The following is a 22,356-nucleotide window of genomic DNA, read 5'->3' as shown; positions in this document are numbered from 1 at the left end:
ATCACTCAACGTACATCTTCCTTAGGGAATGTTGTTTTTGTAAATGTTCTTCGGGACACTTTTTCAATCATTTGTTTAAACATCTTCCCCACTGTTTTTTTATCATTTCTCTCCTCTATATATGGTGTGATGTTTGTTTTCCAACTTTAACTGTAATTTTAAAGCCATTTTCAATTATGTCCATCGAATTTTTAAGTTTAAGCCAAGCAACCATAACGATAATCAATATCTACCAGACTTATGTCCCCATTAAATATCCTTCCTACTTTTCCCTCGACTAAATCAGGGAAAATCGGGGGGAATCGACCGATTCGTCAGTTATTTCAAGGAAATTTCCATCTGTCATATGTTTAATGACGATGGTAGAGATATTTTCCTTCCCTATAAATAGCTTCACAAAGCCTCTGTACGATCTTTTAGAAATATTCACTGTTGGCCCATTCTCCAAAAAACACTTCGATGCACGCTCTTTTTTTTTACCATCCATGTTTTGATCTTCACCTTGTTTGAGCCACATTTTCCGCCGCTGTTGCTGCAATTTTGTTAGTCTCGAACACGTTTGTTAAACTTTGATTCATTTCCGGGGTCATATATGACCCCTCCGGCCTCAAACGGTTAAGCAGGTGTTTACCAAACACATATTTATAAACTCATTTCACTCTCTCATCGCTCAACTTCGAGGGATTTAAATATTCGCTAAATAACTATTGCAACATTTGTATTCCTGTCCAATGTTTTCAACCATACTAGCGCCCGTTTTTTGTCAATTTATTTTCTTTCTTCTGACTCTACGTTCCCACTGGAACGTGGCCTGTCTGTTTTCAATTTAGTGTATTTGTATTTGTATTTAGTGTTCTTTACACACTTCCACAGCTATTTTTTTAGGCTCTCTTTGCTTGAAATCGCATTCATGTGTATATTGTATGGCACCATAATAAAATATGTCCAGAAGGTCTTTAATAAAGACAAATCAATGTCCAGAAGGTCGAGAAAACTTTCTTGATCGGAACGTTAATAGAACCCGCTGTCTACACATTAACAATCCAACACTTTATTTACTGGGTTAACTTGAAACCCACCCGATCGCGAAAATTTGTACTTAATACTGAGTGATGATGTTTTCGTAACGATAGTTCAATGAACAAGCTGTTTCAATTGATACATCTATTTGTCTGTGGATCAACTGTTGTATCAGTTTCGCTCTCCGAGAGCTGCGCTGTGTATGAGTCATTTTACGAAGTGACAACAATGTTGATGATGATATTGATTTTCACGGGTTTTTGGACGCTACCTCCTGTCAAATTTCATTGATAAAATCGGATCGTAAAATTAACTATTGCACCGATTGCACCAGCCGCTTTCACTGGTTACGGTCTCCGGGACCACCTTACGTTTTCGCTCTCCGGGAGCACACTGTGCTTCGCACCAGCCGTTTCAATCATTTCGGTCTCCGGGACCAGTTTTCCGATTCGCTCTCCGGGAGCAATACTGTGCTATGCGGTCTCAAGGATCCGAGCAAGGATCAGCATCCTTTTTTTACGCTCTCCAGGATCACAAACCGTCAAGGAGTTCTGCATCTTGCAGCAACAATCCCAGGTAATAAACCACTCACATCAAGCCCACTCACATCAAGCCCCATTTACTCGCCGACCTGCAGCGTATCATCATCACTGTTTCCAATTAGAACTTTCTCACGATTGACTCACGACAGTCAGTCCTATCGCATTTCATTTCCATAACCCGTGCAGCCCACCGTTGGAATGATTCAGTCAGATCCTGCGTTTCCATCGACTTCCGTTCTCCTCTTCTTTTTCAATTCTTAAATGAATCCCGATTTTTCCACGATTTAACTCAGCCACGCTCAGCCAATTCACAGCATCGGAAAAATGCTCTATTCCAATTTCCGACAAGATCCACTCTGTCCTCCTTCGTAATCAATCCAAGATCCCATCGTCGTTGCCACTGTGGTACTCTCCACCAGGCCGTGAGCCCAAAAGGTTCCGGGGTCCCATCGTCGGAACCTACAACCGTAAACTTACTATCTTGTGCACACGTCGTATCCTGTTGCCTACACCGTCTCGACTGCCACGGCTTCCCGTTCCCTCTCGATGACAGATATCACACTCTCAAGTGTGTAGTGCTCATTTTATAGGAATATTAACCTTACCGTCAAGATGTGTAAATAATCTATGAACAGGTCACCACAAGCGGTTTTCACTATGATGGATGGGATGAGTTGTACTTCATATAAGAGTAGTTGTCAAGCCGGAAGTCCATGTTTGAACCTGTTTTTGCACCGGAAATAAGTGTTCCCTGGGGCAATGTTTTGGCGAGTCGTCTATGAATCTGGTATTTTATAATAATTTTGAAATCTTAACCAACTTGAAATGGTAGGCCAACGCAAGAACACAATGCTGGGGCTGCTTTCTGGCATGAGATGCATCTGAAACTTGGTCCCAGGAGTGTACTTCCGGTAGGACTCCCTAAGACCCAATTTCGTGATCATAATCATTTTGCACCTGAAAAGATGATTTTAGAAGTTTGGTGTCTATGAAGAATTTGTTTCGTATATTTGAGCCCTTCTTTTAAAAGTATCACTCATGTGATTAATCCACCTAAAATTCAAACACGGGTCATACTTTTAGCCAACGAATTATTACTAGATCATTGCCTACTTTTAGGCGTTTATCGGTTTCTGTCCCAATTTACAAAATTGATTCCAATTTGTAAAAGCACGCTTCGCTAAGAAATTTAAGGCCTGATTGAGATTCCACCTTGATTGATCTATCGAGAATTAGCAACTAATTATTGAAAAAGTAGCCTAAAGGCAGCTGTAGAACATATCGCCAAACATAGCACCAGGGAACACTTATTTCCGGTGCAAAATCAGGTTCAAGCATGGACTCCCGGTTTGACAACTATCCTCGCATGAAGTACAACTCTTCCCATCGATCATACTGAAAACCGCTTATTTTTATATTTTACAGATTTTGAGTATCAGCCGGTCAAAAATAAAAAGTTTGTCCTGGGGCTCTGAGGGTTAATCTTCTAGTCGCTAAGCTAATCCAACATATCGCTCGAAATTTCTCACTTTTTTCCGTTTACTTTGAGTGTTTTGCCAAAGTGAACAATGTTTTTACACACTGAGCAAAAGTTCACAATTTTTTGTTTAGTTTTAACTCTAAACTATTGGTAAACAGATGTCCACTTTCTTTAATGAACAGTCCTTACGCATATATTATATGGTCATTTTTTACATAATTGGCCATAACTCAAGAACGAAAAACAAGTGCATTCCAAAAATTTCAGCCATCAAAACTTATGAAACTACCTTCTCAAAAATATTTTTTTTTCAATTGCCCTTTAGTTCAGGCATAGTTTTTCACGCTTTTCTTTAAAAATTTCCTCAACGGTGGAAAATTTTGTGGACTTTTTTTTCTTTTTCATATTTTTTTTTGATCCCTGGAAAATTTGCTTTCATTTTCTGAAAAAAAAAAACATTGTTTCTACGATGCTTCGTTCTTGAGTTATGATTTTTCAAAGAAAAGGCTTATATGACACATTTGGACCATTTTCAACAAAATTGGCCATAACTCAAAAACGAAAAAAGTGCATTCTAAAAATCTCCTCGATTAAAGCTTATAGAATAACCGTCTCAAAATAGTTATTTATGTAACGAGTTGCAAAAAGTTGATTTTTTCAGCACGAGTCGTACATTTATCCAACGAGGCTTGCCGAGTGGGATAAATACGAAGAGTGCTGAAAAAATCGAGTTTTGCAACGAGTTCCATACAAAATTTTATGCAATGATTTTTTCATTATACAACTCATTTGAGTTGCATAATGTTCATAATGCAACTCAAATGAGATGCATTATGAACATTATACAACTATTTTTCATTATGCAACTCATTTCAGTTGCATAATGAACCAATACGGAAAATTTGGTCATTATGATACTGAAATGAGTTGTATAAAATAGAAATTATAATACTGAATTGCATAAATATTTTTTTTATATTTTTTTACGAGTTCGGGCATTGTTTGTCTGGCTTTTCTTTAGGAATTTTCTCAACTGTGGAAAATTTTGTGGAAAACTTTTTCCAGTTCAATTTTTTTTTGGATTTCTGAGAAAATTTGCTTTCATTTTCTAAAAAAAAAAACTTTATTTCTATGATGCTTCGTTCTTGAGTTATGATTTTTGAAAGTAAGTAGTGTCAGGGGAAAACAAAGAATTTCCACCTTAGTTTTACGGGATAATAATCGACCCTGATTTTTCGCATTTTTTTTTTTGTTCATATATCCATGAGCCCTGCCTGTGGAAAAAGTTTCATGAAAATCTGGGACCCTTCGGCCCGATCCCGTACGGTAATAAAAAAAAAGCCCAACAGTATATTACCAAAGAATAAAAATAGAAAGAATGCCCTCTCTTGCCTTTTTGTATGCAAACGTCAAGCGATAAGACAAGTGACGCTCTCTAAGCGTTTCAAGGTGGAAGCTCTATGTAACAGTGTTCGTGATTTGTCATAAGAGAAGGTGGTGTGCGTATATTTTGGTATCCGCATACAATCAATAACGCACACTACCGCACGAAGGTTGAACTTTCATCCGCAGATAGCGCTGCGGTAGTGTCCCCCCGAACATCAGCGGAGAGGGCATTCTTGGTATTCCTATTCTTTGATATTACATTATGTAGGCAAACGACAAGCGAAGACTTTTCCTCAACTCCCAGAGTCAACGAAGTTAAAGAATTATAAATTAAACATTTTTATATGTTGTGCTGGTTTTTCTAATGAATAATAATTGAAATAAACATTTACCTCTTTGATTTTCAGGGTCCCGTTGGTCGTCGAAGGCCTGGCCGAAACAGGACGAATCTCGAAGGCAGACATTTCCAAACAGGACGCTCTGAAGGGCGTCCGAATTTTGGAAGCCGGCTGTGGAGGAGGCGTCCTCGCCGAAGATCTTGCCCGACTCGGAGCGTACGTCGTTGGTGTGGATCCGGGCAAGGAGATGATCGATCTGGCCAAGTCACATCTGGAGACCAAATCTAGCGAGTTGAAAAATCTGATCGAATACCATGACATCACGGTGGAGGAGCACGCAAAGCAGTTCGCCGGTACATACGATGCCATCGTTTGCTCGGAAGTTATGGAGCACGTGGACGAAAAGGAATCAGTTTTGGCAGCGTGTTGTCGGTGTTTGAAGGTAAATTAGCTTAAAAATACAAGGAAAATGATCAGCAATTAAACTTACTGTTATTTCCTACTTCCAGCCTGGAGGCTCTTTGTTCGTGACTACCGAAAATCAAACCATGCTGGCGTGGTTCTTTTTCATAATTATACCCGAGTACTTTCTCAATTTCATCCCGAAAGGAACCCATTTCTACGAGAAGTTCGTCTCGCCACGTGCAATTTCCCAAATCGCTAGCAAATATGGATGTAAGACGCGCAGTGTTCGAGGATTCTTCTATGACCGTATGTTCAACTCGTGGAATTTTATCGACAACGATGACTGCAATTATGGATTACACGCTGTGAAAGAATAAATATAACTCAAATAGAGTCCTGTCCGAGCGCGGGCAATGGCTACCTCTACCTCCATAATATGTTTGAATAATACATTATTAAAATTCACAAACGATTGTCGTCAACTTGCATTATCTTAATGCGATGAGGCAGTTATATCCGAACCAGAGCCGAAGCAATGATCGCGCGATTCCAGATTTATCGAAACTTGAAAATGTTATGTTCGAGGAGTCGTCTTAATTTGATTCATTTCATACATGTGCGTCTTCGGTTCAGCAAGACATTTTTGGTATAACCGAGAAGCACTCTTCTAAAACCCAGATGACTCGAGCACTGAGAAGAAAATTGTGTAGGTAACCTTCGTTACATGTAATTATGTGTCTTTTCGGAAAAATAACTAAGCCTTTATAAATACATTTAAATAATAAAACACCTATATTTCATTCACACGATTCTGTGCAATTACTCAGATAATATCATTCATTCAACCCGCGATATATTCATTCGAGAAAGTCTTTTAGTTGATTTGTTACGCCAAAAGTGTGTTAGCTTCTGAGTTTCACTTAAAAAATGTATAATACACGTCTCAACTGTCATTCAGATAAATTATTGATTCGATATAAAAAAGTTGTTTGTAGAAAATAAAGATCTTTAAATACACGAGAGAAAAGTTCAGACAGAAAAAGGAATAGTTAAACTGAGGCAGATACAGTATCAAGATCACTCGCCAATAGTCCCATGACAACCGCGTTTCAGCGTTTTGTGCGAGTTTCATCAGATCACAAACCCATGTCTCGTCTTGCATTGAGAGACATGCTCCCCCTTCACAGCTCATCTTTTTGATTGGCCCCATTGGAACGGATAAATTCAAACATGGCCTGAGCCGTGCGTTTACCTTCGTAGTTTTTAATGAATTTCCCCTGAACGAAGTATTTCATCGTGGGATATCCTTGAATCTCGAACCGCTCGGCCGTTTTGGGGTGTTCGGTACAATCGATGGCCGCCACTTTACCGGGGACATGATTTTTCACCAACATGCTGGCCACTTCGGCAAAGTCCGGCTTCATTCGTTTACAGTGGCCACACCACGGAGCGTAGAACATCACCAGGAGACGATCTTCGTTTTGAAGCACTTCGTCCGCATTCTTATCGCCCATGATAATTATTTTTTCCGATCCGGGAAAATCGCCGAACGGTTCTGCTGCTGCCTTTTCCTGCGTTGGGGCGCTAGGATCCTTGAGAAACTTAACGAAGTCAGCTTCCGTCCGTCCTCCGTTGTAGTCCTTGATTGTTTTCAAGTAGCTAAAGTACTTCATCGTTGGATATCCACGAACTTCGTACGCAGAACAGATTCCACTGTGGCGGGTGCAATCGACTGCCGCCAGAGCGACCTTCGGATCATCCTTGAACTGCTCGGCAGCGTTGGCAAACTCTGGCTTAGCACGCTTACAATGGCCACACCCTGTAATGATATTGTTTTCTAAACGAACAGTTTAGAATCGAAAGTAATGAACACTTACAAGGAGCGTAGAACATGACCAAAACGTGTTTTTTCTTCTTGAGGAATGGTTTGAAGGATTCGTCGTTTAAGTGAACCACTTCGTTCTGCTCTTCTTCCCAGGGTGCTTCTGGCGCTGGCGGTGGGGGAGGCTCCGACGGATTCTGTGGAGTAAATTAATATATTATGAAAATTGTTAAGAGATACAAATGAAAAATAGCCCCTAAAACTGGTAACTGACAGATATTCGAATTGTTATTGAAAAAATGTTTTATTTCTAGCCTAAAAGGAATTACAATCCGAAAAGCTTTAGGCCATTTTTGAGTCTTATAAGTACTGCGGTCAACTTCAGAGTGTCTACTCATAAGACACAATAAAATTACCTGAGTTTTTCAGGTATTTCCTGAAATTTAAATGTAAATTTACTAAAATTTCTAAGCTTCTCAGAAACTATACATATACATCCTCAAAACTTAAGTTAAAATGTTTAAAGAAAAATGCGATAGATTTACCAATCCAATATTATCCAAGAGATTCTACTAAATCGCTGAATTCTTTCAAGAACTGTTTAACAAAATTGTTTTCAACATAATACAAAAACTGATGAGGGATATTTCTATTTTTTCCCAAAGGTCTTTTGGGTTAATTTCAAGAAATTGCTTTGAAATTTCCACCTACAATGACATCCAAAAACTCTAAAAAATCAGGAAAAAAAAACATTCAGGAGTTCAATCAGTAATTCCACAGACTATACGACCGTTAAATTCCATACACAGTTCTGAATATGAACTTGGATGTTTGTACTCTATGCTGGTGGTGTAATATTGTTAAGATTTTAAAATTGTACCCATGAATCTTCCTTCAAATCCTTCTCGCAGAGCTTTTCCTTGAAATTATCAAAGGTTCTTCTTTTCTGGGTTTCTCAAGTTATCCCAAGTATATCCAGAGGTTTTCACGTATTTGATTCCATAAAAAGCTCCTTCCGGAATTTTTCACGATTTCAGGGTTTCGAGTTTTTTACAGGATCTCTGCTAGAGTATGTACCCCGAACTTTCTTCCAGAGTTTCTCGCTGGATGCCTGCCGGAAATTTTTCCAAACTTTTCCCAAAGTTCTGTCGGGAATTTCTCGTAGTGGTTTCGGTATAGATTTTCAACAGTTTCTCTCGGGCTTTTTGCAAAAGTTCTTCCAGGAATTACTTCCTAAGACAGTTTTCAAATATTTCTCGTGAATTTCCTTGCTGGGTTTCGCACGTAGTTCTTCCCGGGATTCCTTTCAGAGATTTTCAAAGCTCCTCCTTAAATTTCTCTAATATTTTCTCTCAGGATTTCTTTTGAAGTTCCTCTGGCAGTTTTTCCAATAAGTTTTTTGGAGATTGCTCGCAAAATTTAAACTGGATTCCTTCAGATATTTCTCCTGTAATTTCTTACAAGAAATCACGTGTAAATTATCTCAGGGGACATTACGAGGAAAACTCTTTGAAAAAAAAATTGCAGGAACTCCGGGAGCAATTTTTAAAAAAGAGAATCCAGAATATCGGGATATTTTTTGGTAGAAATTCCGGGAAGGGCTTTGGGAATAATCCCGAGAAAATATGTAAGAAAATAACCTCAGATGGATCACTGCAAGAAATTAGATAATCAACTACAGTCGAATTTCGTCTTTCACTAACTGGGCTAAGCGTTTAGTGGAACGAATGAAAGTTGACTACAAAGTAAAGCTTTGAAAAATATTCTAAAATAATGAATCACGGGACGAACTCCATGAGAAATAACAGCAGTAGCTCCTGCAGAAATCCCAGAAGACGCTCCAAAGAATGTTTTAGCAGATAGTCCAGGATAAATTCTGAAAAAAACTCTGAGAGACATCCCAGGATCAACATCGGAAGGAATCTTCTGAGAGAAGTCCCGGGAGAAACTCCGAGTGAAATCTAAAAAAACCCTCATGAACCTTCGGGAAATATACCAGCTGAAACTTCTGTCGAAGTCCGCTAGAAAAAAATGAATATCTTGAATAAATCGCAGGAGAAACATCAGAAAAAAAAATCCCGGAAGGAAATGCTGCAGGAAATCAGTGAAAAACTCCTTGAAACCCTTTGAGGAGCTATGGTATGAAATCCCAGGAATAACTCCTTCAAGAGGAATCCCGAGTATATCCTGAGAAAAACTCTTGTGGAGATTTCGGCATAAAACCTGGTAGAAACTCACGGGAACTTTGAGAGCAACATTGGGAAAACTTCTAGAGAAACTTTGTATAATTCCCGTAAAAATTCCAGAGGAAATCGATCGAATTTCGGGAATCCTGGAAGATACTTAAGGAATAATCCTCGATAGAAATATTCGAACCTAGGAAAAATGCTTGTAGGAATCCTGAAGAATCTCCGGAAGGAATACCAAGACAAATGGCGCGAGAAAATACGGTTGAATCTTGTAAAAAATCTGGGAATAAATTCCCAGAAAAAAACCCTGACGGAACTTCTGGAAGAATCATTGTAGCCGATTTTCTATAAGGATACACTAACACTATATAACCGATTTTTTTTTCCAATTCTTATCCATGCTGTAATTAAATCTGTGGACTCTATTTCTGAGTAGATCAACAGCAGGGCGCAATTTTTTTAAGCAGACGAGCTGAAGTTCACTGTGCGGCAATATTCATTCACTTGCCTGCATATTCATATTCAGCTGCACGATACTCGTTTGTCAACTGAATGAAAGTCAATGAATATTTGTAAACATCTTACAAAGTGTTAAATAGCTGATAAAATATTAACTTTCGATTACATTTAACGGTGCTTTACATAGATCTTTTCCCATTTGATTGTTTTTTTATTTATTTATTTCTACGTCTTCGGCAAAACTGCCGTACAGACTGATAAAACAGAAAAACAAAAATTAACTTATATTTCTAATACACGTTTTGAATTGTGTTCTACTAATATTAAAATCAAACCAAGGCAAATCGTTGACGAGGGCGAGGCATCTTTCCAGGGGATGATTATGGCCAAATACTGTCGTGTGCCTAGTAGCGTGGAACAGTTGACGCTGGCGGAGACGGCGAGCAGGAACATAAAAATTGACGCATTGCAGGAGCGGTGCACAGTCTAGATGTCCACTCACTATGTCGAAAGCAAACATTCTTTGATGGTACTCACGACGCTGGCGTAGAGATTCTAATCTAATTAGCTGGCGGCGGTGGTCGTATGGTGGCAATCTGTGCGGATCATTCCATGGCAGTCTCCTCAACGCAAAACGAACAAAACTACGCTGAACTCTTTCGATCCGCGCCATATGAAGTTCTTGGTACGGAGCCCAGACTGGAACGGCGTATTCTAATATGCTTCGCACAAGACTACTGTATAACGTTTTCAAGACGTAGACGTCGTCAAAGTCCGCAGCGTTGCGGCGTATGAATCCTAGAACCGCAAAGGCTTTAGCAGTTGTCGTCGAGATATGCTCACTGAAGTTCAGTTTACAGTCTATCGTAACACCTAGGTCTTTGATAGAGGACACACGATCTACACTGTTGCCATGTATGCTGTAGTCGAAACTCGTAAGTGGCGTCGTTCTACAAAAACTGATCGTTTTGCACTATTTGATATTCAACTCCATGCCATTTGAGGAACACCAATCTGCTACGGCGTCGAGATCCTGTTGTAGCGCAGCACAGTCGATTAAGGATGAGATTATTCTGTATATTTTAAGGTCGTCGGCATACATAAGGCAGTGAGAACGGATTCGGTGGCATAGGTCGTTAGCAAAAAGGATAAAAATTAACGGACCAAGGTGGCTACCCTGCGGCACGCCGGTTGGCGTTGTGTAGATGTCGGATTTTACGTTTTTCAACTTTACAAAGGCAGATCTACCAACCAAATAGGAACGTAACCAGCTGATGATCCAATCCGGAAATCCTAAGCGCTCCAGCTTGGTCAGGGTAAGGCCGTGCGGGACTTTATCGAAGGCTTTCGAGAAGTCAAAATAGATGCTGTCCACTTGGCATCGCTTTTCCAGGCAGGCATGAAGTGTGCTAGTGTAGCACATCAGATTTGTTACGGTGGATCTGTTTTTAACAAACCCATGCTGGTACTCCGATATTATAGGCTTAGCAGCAGAATACATCCTATCATGAATCAAAAGCTCCAGTACTTTTGCGAGACAGCACAATATTGATATAGGGCGGTAATTCTCCACATTGTGAATGCTACCAGTCTTATGTACGGGAGTGACTGCTGATAGTTTCCATACGTCTGGAAATACGCCTTGCCCAAGCGACATATTGAAAAGTAGGCATACAGGTGGCCCTAGCGCATTGGCACATTTTTTAATGAATGCAGGAGGCAACTTATCAGGTCCTGGACCCTTTGATGGATCGAGTGAGCTGAGAGCACCGGAAACTTCTTCTATTGAAAAAGTAGGGCGTGGAAAATTGATATTGTACGATGGCAGGGAGTTCACGACCTCCGGAGTTGTGGAGTGTTTTTGGAAGGAATCGTAGCCATAAACGTAGGAAATTATGAAGATGGTTCTCGATTGGCTTCATATTCAATGACAACGAATTGACTGACTGTGTTAAGAGGGAGAGCGAAAATGAATTTGTTTGTTTTGTTTTGAATATTCAGTGCAGAATCATTCAAATTTGTGCTGTTTTCAGTCAATGACTATAACATTTTGCACCCTGATCAACAGTAATGAAATTCGCTTCTTTTTTATACGACCTTATGATACACTCCCGTTCAAAAGTTTGGGGTCACCCCCTCAAAAACATGTCATTTTTTTAGGCCCATATCTCCGCCAATTTGCGTCCGATTTCAAAACCCTAGGTTTCATTCAAAAGATAATAAGTCAAAGAAACTTTGAACATGATTTAAAAGAAACTTTTTAAAAAAATTTTGTATGTAAACTTAACCCAAAGTTGCCAAATTTTCTAAAAAATGAATATAAACTTACGGCAGTGTCGCTGGAAGTTGGGTCGACCAAATTTTAAGATAAGAGCGGTAATATGACCCATTTTCTATTAGCTTTCAACTGCTTTTTACAGAACTTAGCTAAAAAATCTAGAAAAAAAAGTTATTAAGTAAATTAACCCTTGATGTCATCGACCAAAAGTTTGGGCTCACCCCTCAAAATGCTGTATCGGCCAAAAGTTTGGGGTGACTATCGTAAAACATGGAAAAGTGATTTGTTGATATCTTTGTCATCCTTCATTCAATTTTAATTCTTCTTGGCTTATTTGAAACAAAATGAATGATTCTTACTGCATAGACATTGAACCACACATATTTGTTGAAATTTACATACTAAAACTTAACGTCAAGTTGCCTCATTTTTTGAAGCGTGGTAAAATGTGCTAACTTTACATAACATTTTTATATACAAAAATCGTTAAATACGTTAAGTTGAAGACATCAAACGTAAATTTAGTTAATTATCTTTGCAATGAGCCAAAAATAATTAAAATTGAACTATAGATGACGAAGATATCACCAAACCACACTGTCCATGTTTTACGAAAGTGACCCCAAACTTTTGGCCGATACCATCATATTGAGGGGTGACCCCAAACTTTTGGTCGATGACATCAAGGATTTATTTACTTAATAACTTTTTTTCTAGATTTTTTAGCTATGTTCTGTAAAAAGCAGTTGAAAGCTAATAGAAAATGGGTCATATTACCGCTCTCATCTTAAAATTTGGTCGACCCAACTTCCAGCGACACTGCCGTAAGTTTATATTCATTTTTTAGAAAATTTGGCAACTTTGGGTTAAGTTTACATACAAAATTTTTTGAAAAAGTTTCTTTTAAATCATGTTCAAAGTTTCTTTGACTTATTATCTTTTGAATGAAACCTTGGGTTTTGAAATCGGACGCAAATTGGCGGAGATATGGGCCTAAAAAAATCACATGTTTTTGAGGGGGTGACCCCAAACTTTTGAACGGGAGTGTATATTTTTTTTTATTGGTGCTGTTGGGAAAGATTTGAGTAGTATAATAAATTATGTATCTCCAGCATTGACGCTGCTCCAACCAAAGCTGCTTTCAATTTTTGTCTATTCGTGCCGAAGAAAGTCCACCCCGCAACAGGCAATTGTATATTTGAAAACTGCACCATTCGCACTTTCGTATGGAAATAAAAACGAGTTCCACAGTAGTGCTCCAAATTTCTCACACTTTGGTGTAAATGAGTGAACGTAATTATTGTCTTCGCCGTAGAATCGCTGAAAATCTTTTACAAACTGTTGTAATCTTCTTCCGCATTCCTGGATCGTTTCAGTAGTTAAGTTTTTATCTAACAATAGAAATACAATAGATGAAAGCTTCATAAAATGATCTAAATACTTTCTATTTAGAATTCCTATCATACGTGGATAGAAGTGATTGTATAGGAGACACATTCTATCGTGACGTTACAACGTTTTGACTTCCAATTCCGTAAACTTCCTATTGTTGCATATTTGGATTCCTTGTAAAATTTGCAGTTAATATAGTCTATTGAACATTTAGTTTTCATTAGAAAAGCTTGTTCAAAATGGAAGTTAGTAGCGTGACGTTACAACGTTGTTACAATTTGAGTCCCACGTAATAAGGATGTCTGGCTCTTTTGTTTTACTACACCGAGTAATATGCAGAGCACATAATCAGGATAAAAACCTGAATAATATAAATGTACAAAAATATTACGTGCAGTCGTCCTTTGACTCCAAATTTATTTTTCTTCGTTACTTTAATGTCCATCACAAATCTTTTAGTTGAATACACTGAGGAAAAACAAAGTTCGAATTCCATAAGAAACGACTATGAAATTTAACCAGAAGAATTTATTATGCATTTCATACGACAGCGCTATGAAAGAATCAGCCAGGAGAGTAGTATGAGTTTCGTACTATATTCGTATGGTTTTCATAAAGGCGTCGTATGAAATTTATACAGCTGCATTATATGCTTCAAATTTTAATCGTATGAAGCTCATAATATATTCGTAAGTTTTTCATAAAGGCATCGTATGAAATTCATAAATATCTATTATAAGTTTTAAATTATAGTCGTATTAATCTCATTATATTCAAGTATGACTTTTATACCAATTTAATATAAATTTTATTATATTCAAACATGATATTTATATGTTTATGTTTCACGATTTCCTCTGGTTTATCGACTGCTTCGGCATCCGGTCGGCAGGTTTCCTCATCTGCGCCAATGTTGTCTTCGACAAGGGTTTTGCCACCGGCTCCGAGATCTTTCTCGTCACAACTAATATGTGTAATAGATTCTATAAAACATTCAAATTGGAAATTTAGTACATTTTTACATAAATGTCGCGATAAAACTTACGTTTTGTTTACGCCATTCTGCATCCACTCCCAGATCACGTCGTACCGCCAGTTCACTTCCGTCTGAGACAACGTGTCAAAAATCTGCTCTTTTGGCCATGCAATAAGAGCCATTATATGCATACCACACTTTATGCAAAGTATTATTGTGCTAATATAAAATGGAATATATTTTCAGTATTATTTAGCTTTAAAAATAGCTAAAGCATCGACCGGAATTTTGAGCTTTGCGACCAACTGCTGTTCAAACGCCATCTTGTTTTATCTGAGCTTATGGAAATCATACGCGTCGTATTAAATTGTTTTCTTCTAGCAAATTACCTTTTCATACGAAAGGCATTATGATAATCATAATTTCAGTTTTCTCTGTGACGATTTTCCTTCTTATTGAAAAAGTGAACAACCAAGCTCCATCGGTGTTGACTGACAAATATATAATGTTCTCATTTTCTGTTGAAGATATTGATTTCAACATTTCTCCTTGGTTTATGTCTGGTATTCTCTCATGTTTTGTTTTCTTTGCATGTTCAATGATTTCATTTCGCTGTGTAGTAATTGCTCCTTTAATTTGAGGTTCTGTTAGAATAACGATGAAATAATCAAATTTCGTAGAGTTGCAATCGGGAAACAAACAAACTAAGTGTGTTAATTGTGAGAAGGAGGGGAGTTAAAAATTACTGTTCTGTGTAACTATGAAATGTTAATGTTACAATCGATAATACTATATCATTAATAGGGGCTATATTCTGACAATATCGTATTAAACAAGACAAGTTCTCAATCACGAGATTTTTCTGAATTTTAAAATAAAATCTCATTTAAATGTATACTTAATGTACATATACTATAGGGTGGGCGGGGCAAGATGAGTCAGTGCCATTTTCGGGCGCAAAACTCATGTTTTGAATATGTTAATAATTTTGTTAAATGACCAGTATGAATATAAAAAAGTTTGGGGCATTGGTTGAAAAATTATCCACTCTCATTGGAAATAAAAAAATAAAATAGTTGTTAGCCATTTTTCTTATGCGATACATTCCATATAATCTCCATATAAACGGCCGCGGGGAAGATGGGTCACCTTCAATTTTGAACGTATTTTTGGAGCATTCAAAGGTTATTCATTTTTTGTTACAAGACTATCTCATAAATGACTACAATCAAGCGGAATGAACGCTCAAAATTATAACATAAAATTATGATAATTTTTTAGTGAAAACATTGATTTTCAAGTCGCCTTAGGACCACTCAAATCGTAAAGTTTGTTATATTCCAAATGAATTTATAAAATGTTTACTAGTAGCTCTTGTTTACTCAGTATGGATATGGAGCATAAATGAATGCGGAACAAATATTATATTTTGACGTTTTTCGTTGAGAAAATGTGAATTACTTAAAAGGTGACCCATCTTGCCCGCACTTTTTTCACGGCGCAAAATCGATCACTTTTTAAAACTGCTTGTTTAACATCGTATTTTGTATTTAATGAACTTTTTATCGACTTTTAGCATAGCTCACTAGTGTATTAAAGAGTAGCGGACGAATACAAACCAATACGATTTGTATTTACAAAGTTATGGTGATCCATCCTTAGGTGACTTATGTTGCCCCGCCCCATCCTACTTATTTATGTAAATTTATTCATAATAAAATATCAGAATTAATACTAAATTTGTTATTAGTTTTTACCCTATGGAATTAATAACTCCCTGAAAACTACGTATGATAGCAAGTCGTAAAATGTGGATAACAAAATAAGATATAAATTTGTTATCAATGAGAACTCATTCTGTTTTCAATTAGATATTCCAGTGCATTATTTTTTTATCATTTTTTGTTATGTTAACACTTCAGTCGTACAAAATGAAAACTCATTTTGTTATCAAAATTTGTGATATCTGAATAACTCTATTTGTTTTCAATTAGTTCTCATTGCCTGAACGGGAGGTTTTCCCCTATTAAATAAAATTCCCTGAAGATTCCCGGTTTTCCAATGAACCCTGAAACTAGAAAATGCGACTGTTGTGCAGCATACTTCAATGGACTGGCTACGTAGTGAGAATGTTAGAAAAAATGTATAACAAATATTCAAAAAAGAATTTGTTGGCTGGAAGAAGATCTGCAAATCCTAAACGTTCTGAAAAACCGAAGGAGCATCTCCCAAGACTACACTGTGAAAAAAATCTTCATTCCTTCTATGTGTCCGGGACATGGATTTTTGCAATGGGGGTAAACAAATGTTTTCCATTAGTGCGATTCATACTTTTGATGAGACACCATACAGCAGCGACTCATACAATTTAGAGCACATACTATTTATGTGCTGATTTGCCTGCGTAATCGGGTATTGATTGCATATACAGTCAGGTCTTTTTTTACGCGGTTTTCATTTACGCGGCCGCGTAAATGAAAACTCCATATAAAAAAAAATTTCATCGTCTTATTTTTGCATGATTCGTCGAGAAATGGTGAGACTTTTTTTACGCGGTTTTTCGAATTTTGAACTGAGTTTTTTTTACGCGGTACGTATCCCCCGCGTAAAAAAAAACCTGACTGTACTTTGGATGTGGTTTGGCACATGGATATTTGCCATTAAGTATGACGCAATTTTCCTGAGTGTAGCAAAGATGGAGCTATACTATACGCTCGTCGCTTGTTCATAGCTACGCCGTAGTCAGCAACGTGTCAACCTACAGCAACAAAAAAAGCATCCAATATAATAGACAAGCAATCTCACCTTCATAAATTCCACGATCTTATCCGCATCCCGGACGTTCACGTCGAACTTGAACTCCCCGTTGCTAAAGTACTTCACCGTCGGATAGCCCTTCACTCCGAACTGTTGACCGATGGCCTGCTCCTTGGTGGCATCCAGCGCCGCCAGCACGCCGGCGATTTTCTTCTCCTTCATGATGGTCGCCGCCTTCTCGTATTCGGGTTTCATTTTCTTGCAATGGCCACACCACGGGGCATAGAACATTACCAGGGCGGACTTTTCATCCTTCAGGGCCGGTTCGAAATTGGCACTGCCCAGATGTACGATTTCCGAGTTCGGCTCCGACGCCCAATCCGGTTCCTTGGGTTTGGTCGGCGGGGGCGCAGCAGGATTCTTCATAAACGCTACAATTCCCGCTTTGCTGTTTTCGCCATCGAAGGTGTACTTCATGCGACCGTTCCTGGAAAACATTTTTATCTTAATCTATTCGTAGAAGAAACTTAACTCAAACTTACTCGTAGTAGAGAAGCGTTGGGAATCCCGTAATGTTGTACTGCTTCCGGATGATGGAATTTTCCGGTCGGTTCACATCGATGGCAGCCAGTACGTATTTCGGTTTCAGTTCGGTGGCCGCAGCCGAATATTCTGGTTTTAGAGTTTTGCAGAATCCGCACCACGGGGCGTAGAACATCACTAGAACGGGTCGAACTTCCTTTTTCAGGAACTTTCCTAGAGCCTGGGAGTGGAACATGTTGGAAATTTGATAAGTTTGATGTCCTAGGGTTTGCAAGCGCTAAGCATGTCAGAATCGCGCAGCGCCTACTTAACGAAAAATGCAAAATTCCAGTTCTTTGGAGGAGAGGGAAGGGGGAGCAGCTTAAGGGAGCTAAACAAGGAGCTAAATGAACTGGTTTCCAGGCAAATGTTTGTGTGGTGGTCATGCTTTTGTCACAATATAACTATGTACCATAATGTTGTATTCCGAAGGTCTCCAGTGAATTTATCTTACCCTGCTACAATAAACCATCGACTTTCCAGAGTACTAACTATCATCGTCATAATATGACATATTATGTACATATAGCAAAAACTTCGTTCAGTTTATAACTATGGAAATCTTTATAGAAAAGAAACCTGAGCAGAAGCTGTCTAAATGATGTTGTTGAAGTTGTTTCAAGTGTTACGTGTTTTTGTCTGTTCTAGGAATATGATATCGTTTATGCTGTTACAAAAATGAAGTTTGTCAAAATTAGTGGAATTCTACTTCTACTTACCACCGAGTCCGGAACGTGAACGACATCGACCCCAACGGGGTCCTCTTCCCACGGTAAGTCTCCCGTAGGATCACGCATAAAATTGGCCATGCTGGTGGCCGTTAGCTGTCGATCGTAATCCTTGTGGAAGTCCCCATCCTTGAAGTGCTTTAACGTGTACGGAGCCGGGCTGGCTTTCAGTTTTTTGCAGATCTTCCTCATGTCACTGTTGCTGCAATCGAACAGGACCATCGTGCCCTGCCCTTTGATGATCTCGGCTGCATCCCGGAAGGCTCCCAGAGTACTTTGGGCTTCCTTTAGGCTGGACACAAACAGCACCAGCACGTTGGTTTTCGTGCGGAAGAGCTTCTTGAGCTCCTTCATGTCGGTAATGCCCTCGACCACAGCGCTCTTGGAGTTGGTTTTACCCAATACTGAAGGCAGAACTACTGCGCAGAACTAGAAAGAAATTGGATAAGTAGTTGTTGAAATAATTGCTATTTTTCTTTTGTTCGTCATTTTGTATTTAACATCCAAGGCTTCCCAATATATCCTCTATATGACAACCGAAGCAGCTCACCGGAGGTATCCCTTATGGTTTTTTTTTTAAGAATACCCTTGGAATTCATACAAAAAAAAACCCACAATGTGTTTCCCAAATTTCAGAAACTGCGTCAGAAATGAGAATTCACCCAGACAATCTTTTAACTGACACTGAGAACTACATAATTTCTTTAGTAATTCGTCCAAGACTTTCCATGGAAATTTGTTTGAATTCGACAGTTTTAAATGGATTCCGCTTATTGATATCTGGGACATTTTTATTCGACACTGGAGAAAAGCGTGGGCGCAAAAATATTCAAGTCAATGAAACTATTGAAGCATCTTTTATGCAGCAAATCTCAATATTACAAAATGTAATACTGCTCGTTTACCGCCCATGAAAATTGCTGACCTACAAGCACATCCAAAGAGGAGTCAAGTTCAATTGCTTGCCAAAATCAACTCAAGCGGAAGAGCAAGGGCAAGCAGAGGCATACAAGCGGAAAATGATCCTGACGTGGCGGCGTCAACACAAAGCACTTCAAACGGAGCGCTTTTGATGGGTAAAATTTCTACATTCTGTAATTACGATTACGTATAGTTTACTTACCAGCGCTACCATCCAATAGTGAATTTTGAACTTCATCTTGCTGGAAAGCTATTTTCGGCCGAAATTCCTCATTTATATCACTAGCAAATTGTAGATAGAATTTTTACGAAGCAGCCGGCGTCCGCGCACACAAGCACCACCACCACGCAACAAACCACTCTTCTTTTTTTTTTTTTTTTTTTTTGTGGTGTCAGACGACTGGCTAAGACCGGTCACGGTCCATCTCGCCACAAACCACTCTTCTGAAAACTGCGATGATGGGCGATTTTGTTTGACAGCTGGAATGACTGCGCCGAGAAGAATGATTGATGATGACGTTTTGGTGATGATAATCGGTAAAACCGTTTCAGGCGCGTGCAAAAATTACTTACAGTTTAAAAATGAGTAAAAAGCAATGAGCCATTTTACGAGACGTTTCGGATCAGCTGATCGCCCATTTCATGAATAAAAATTTGACAGGAGGTCGCGTCCAAGCCCGTGAATGTGAATATCAATACCAACACTGTTATCGTTTCGTAGAGTAGAAGAATTCGAATGTCCCTAGGTGCTAGGTGGGATAAGGAGAAAATCATTTGCATACTTCGAGGTTTACACATCGAGGTTTTACATAAAAAATCATATTCTCAACATATTCTTCAAAATTTACTCATATTTCGCTGACGTTTCGTGGGGATCGCAATGGATTACTGCACGAATTTATTCTGGCCTGCTTAAGATTCCAGTACACAGAGTCAAATATTTGTCCAAAAAGAAACCAATGCTCAAACATCTTGTTTGACTCGATCGAATTTTCATTAGTGTCAAACAGATGTTGTTTCTTGAGTTCTTTCCTTGTCAAATATTTGTCCCTGTGTACTAGCACCCTTACTCTCACACGAAATTTGACGTTTGAGAGGTCTCGGCACCGCGCAAACGTCAAATTTTCTGTGAGAGTAAGCAGGCCAGCATAAATTCGTGCATTGGACCATAGGTTGGCGCCACCGATCGGTGGGTGAAGGCATGTGAAGAGGTGAAGAGGAGAATGGAAATGTTTTGATTTTCTCCCAAGAAACGTCTAAATCCGAGCCGGTTGGTTATGCCCGTCGCCGCCATTACCGCTCGCGGATAAGTGGATAAGTGCACCATGCAGGCCAAACATTTCAATAGGTCCTATCTGCATTTGAGAGGCTCCCCGGATAAAAAATTACCATTCATTACATGGTAAATATTATTAACAAATGACTGGTTTTATTGTTCACAATAAAACACATAGTGGATATATTGTTACTTTTTACAATAGAAATCAAGCCCATATAGTTCGTACAATAAGTGAACATTAGCTTTATTAGTGACTGATTGATTCGATTGTTTTTCAATAGTTCTATAATAACACTAGTTTACAGCATTTTTGAACTCGGTAAGCTGATGATCATTTTTGGTGTAGAATCATGCCCTGAGTTCGAAAACGCGAAGGAAAAAAATTACAGTAGAGCGGAAATTTTTTCGACTTTCCATACACACAGATCGAAAAAAGAGTGTAAAATTATGTGACATATGATGCACATGATTGGAGCGTGGGATATCACAGAAGTTTACATGACATATCATGTAAAGTTCATGAAATATCATGTAAACTTCCATTATATGTCATGTAATTCAGCATGACCCTGAGAGTTTACATAACATATAACACAAATTTACATGATATATCATGTAAACCATCATAACACTAAGTTTTCATGATAAAAATGAAGTTTACATGACGTGTAAATCTCATTATTTTTATCTGTGCAAGGTTGATGATTTGAAATCGATTTTTGTTCTATTTTTAAGCAACGTCGCTCATTTCACACATTTCATTCTCCGTAATCAATGCTCCGATTGAGCTGAATTTTTTACTGTAACTCGCCTACATACGATATATCAAATAAACGTTGAAAGAGAAATTTTTAAATAGTTTTTTCTTATTGAAAAAATACATTTCTTCATATATTTTTGGAAATTTTGCTAAAATTTAAAGAGATCGTCCCATAAACTCGCCAATATCTTGAATTTCATCAATCTGACGCAAAACCTGCATTCAGATGATCGAAAGGTATTGTATTCAGCTTTTAATTTATGGAAAAAGATTTGAAATTGGTTGAATAAAACGCAAGATATTTGAGTTTCAGTAAACTCCATATTTTAAAAAATTGTAAAACTCGATATTGAGCCAAAACTCAAAAACTGCTCTACTTAAATTTTTTTGAAGCGCGGTTTCGAAATCAGCACTAAATTGCACTTCAAAAATTTTGGTCGTTGACAAAAGTTCACAACTTTTGTTTTATTTTGTAAACTAGTGTAATTTAAAGTTACTATCAGTAAAAATTAATTTATTGTTCGTGCAGTTGAAAATCGGAATTTTTGACACGCGAAAATCGATTTTTCTGCTAAACCGTGTGTCGGACGTACGTCGGACACAGTGCGCTGGACAGAGGACCAGGTCCGCTGTCCAGCGCACTATGTCCGACGTTAGGTTTCACGTATGAATTTTGAGAAAATTAGATTGTCGGGTGTGAGGAAACTTCGGGTTTCAACCGCGACGACAATAAGTTGTTTTTAAATAGTTGCAAAAGTGCCTGCAAAGTTCTCATGGACTTTTTATTGAAAAGAAGTTCATTTCTCAATTACACTTAAAAACAATTTGTAACAAATAAATAACCACAAGTATTATTGTTGCTTGGATCATGTTTGTATAATCAAATACAAAATCACTTGACATATTTTTTATAGTTTTCGTTTTAAATTTGAGTACAGTAGATGTTTCGGTTATCGAATGTTATTCGCTAAAACTGACAGACGTCAAGCCGTGTTGGCAGAGGAAGCTCTCAATGAATGACTGAGGAAGTACTTATAGAAAA

The 22,356-nt window shown here is 38.2% G+C and overlaps 2 protein-coding genes across 2 annotated transcripts in view; one reads left to right on the top strand and one right to left on the bottom strand.

The window, feature by feature from the left end:
* The window catches only part of LOC109420022 (ubiquinone biosynthesis O-methyltransferase, mitochondrial), a 35,374-nt gene extending 29,399 nt beyond the window's left edge, over positions 1-5,975 (top strand). Inside the window, exons 4-5 of the mRNA XM_062851129.1 lie at positions 4,836-5,208; positions 5,276-5,975. Coding sequence (XP_062707113.1) covers positions 4,836-5,208; positions 5,276-5,548 — 646 coding nt within the window. The 3' untranslated portion in view covers positions 5,549-5,975. The remainder of the gene's footprint in view (positions 1-4,835; positions 5,209-5,275) is intronic.
* Positions 5,941-19,621, bottom strand: LOC109433079 (protein disulfide-isomerase A5). Its single transcript, XM_019709471.3, has 6 exons — positions 19,478-19,621; positions 18,346-18,783; positions 17,587-17,807; positions 17,093-17,531; positions 7,049-7,190; positions 5,941-6,990 (listed from the first exon to the last, which is right to left on the bottom strand). The coding sequence occupies exons 1-6, from the start codon at positions 19,511-19,513 to the stop codon at positions 6,353-6,355; spliced, it is 1,914 nt and encodes a 637-aa protein (XP_019565016.2). The 5' UTR covers positions 19,514-19,621; the 3' UTR covers positions 5,941-6,352.
* Positions 19,622-22,356: the final 2,735 nt, after the last annotated feature.

The sequence above is a fragment of the Aedes albopictus genome, chromosome 2 (assembly GCF_035046485.1).
Source record: "Aedes albopictus strain Foshan chromosome 2, AalbF5, whole genome shotgun sequence".
In the NCBI taxonomy this organism is placed as follows: Eukaryota; Metazoa; Arthropoda; class Insecta; order Diptera; family Culicidae; genus Aedes; species Aedes albopictus.
The sequence above is the reverse complement of the archived record's forward strand: the minus strand, read 5'-3'. Positions and strand labels throughout refer to the sequence as shown.

Bases quoted from the DNA above. Each gene is read 5' to 3' on its own strand.
- LOC109433079 (XM_019709471.3), bottom strand. From the start codon at position 19,513: ATGAAGTTCAAAATTCACTATTGGATGGTAGCGCTG. The intron at 18,784-19,477 runs GTAAGTAAACTA...ATTTCTTTCTAG, and splicing joins ACTATTGGATGGTAGCGCTG to TTCTGCGCAGTAGTTCTGCC. The intron at 7,191-17,092 runs GTGAGATTGCTT...TTTACTCCACAG, and splicing joins AGATCGTGGAATTTATGAAG to AATCCGTCGGAGCCTCCCCC.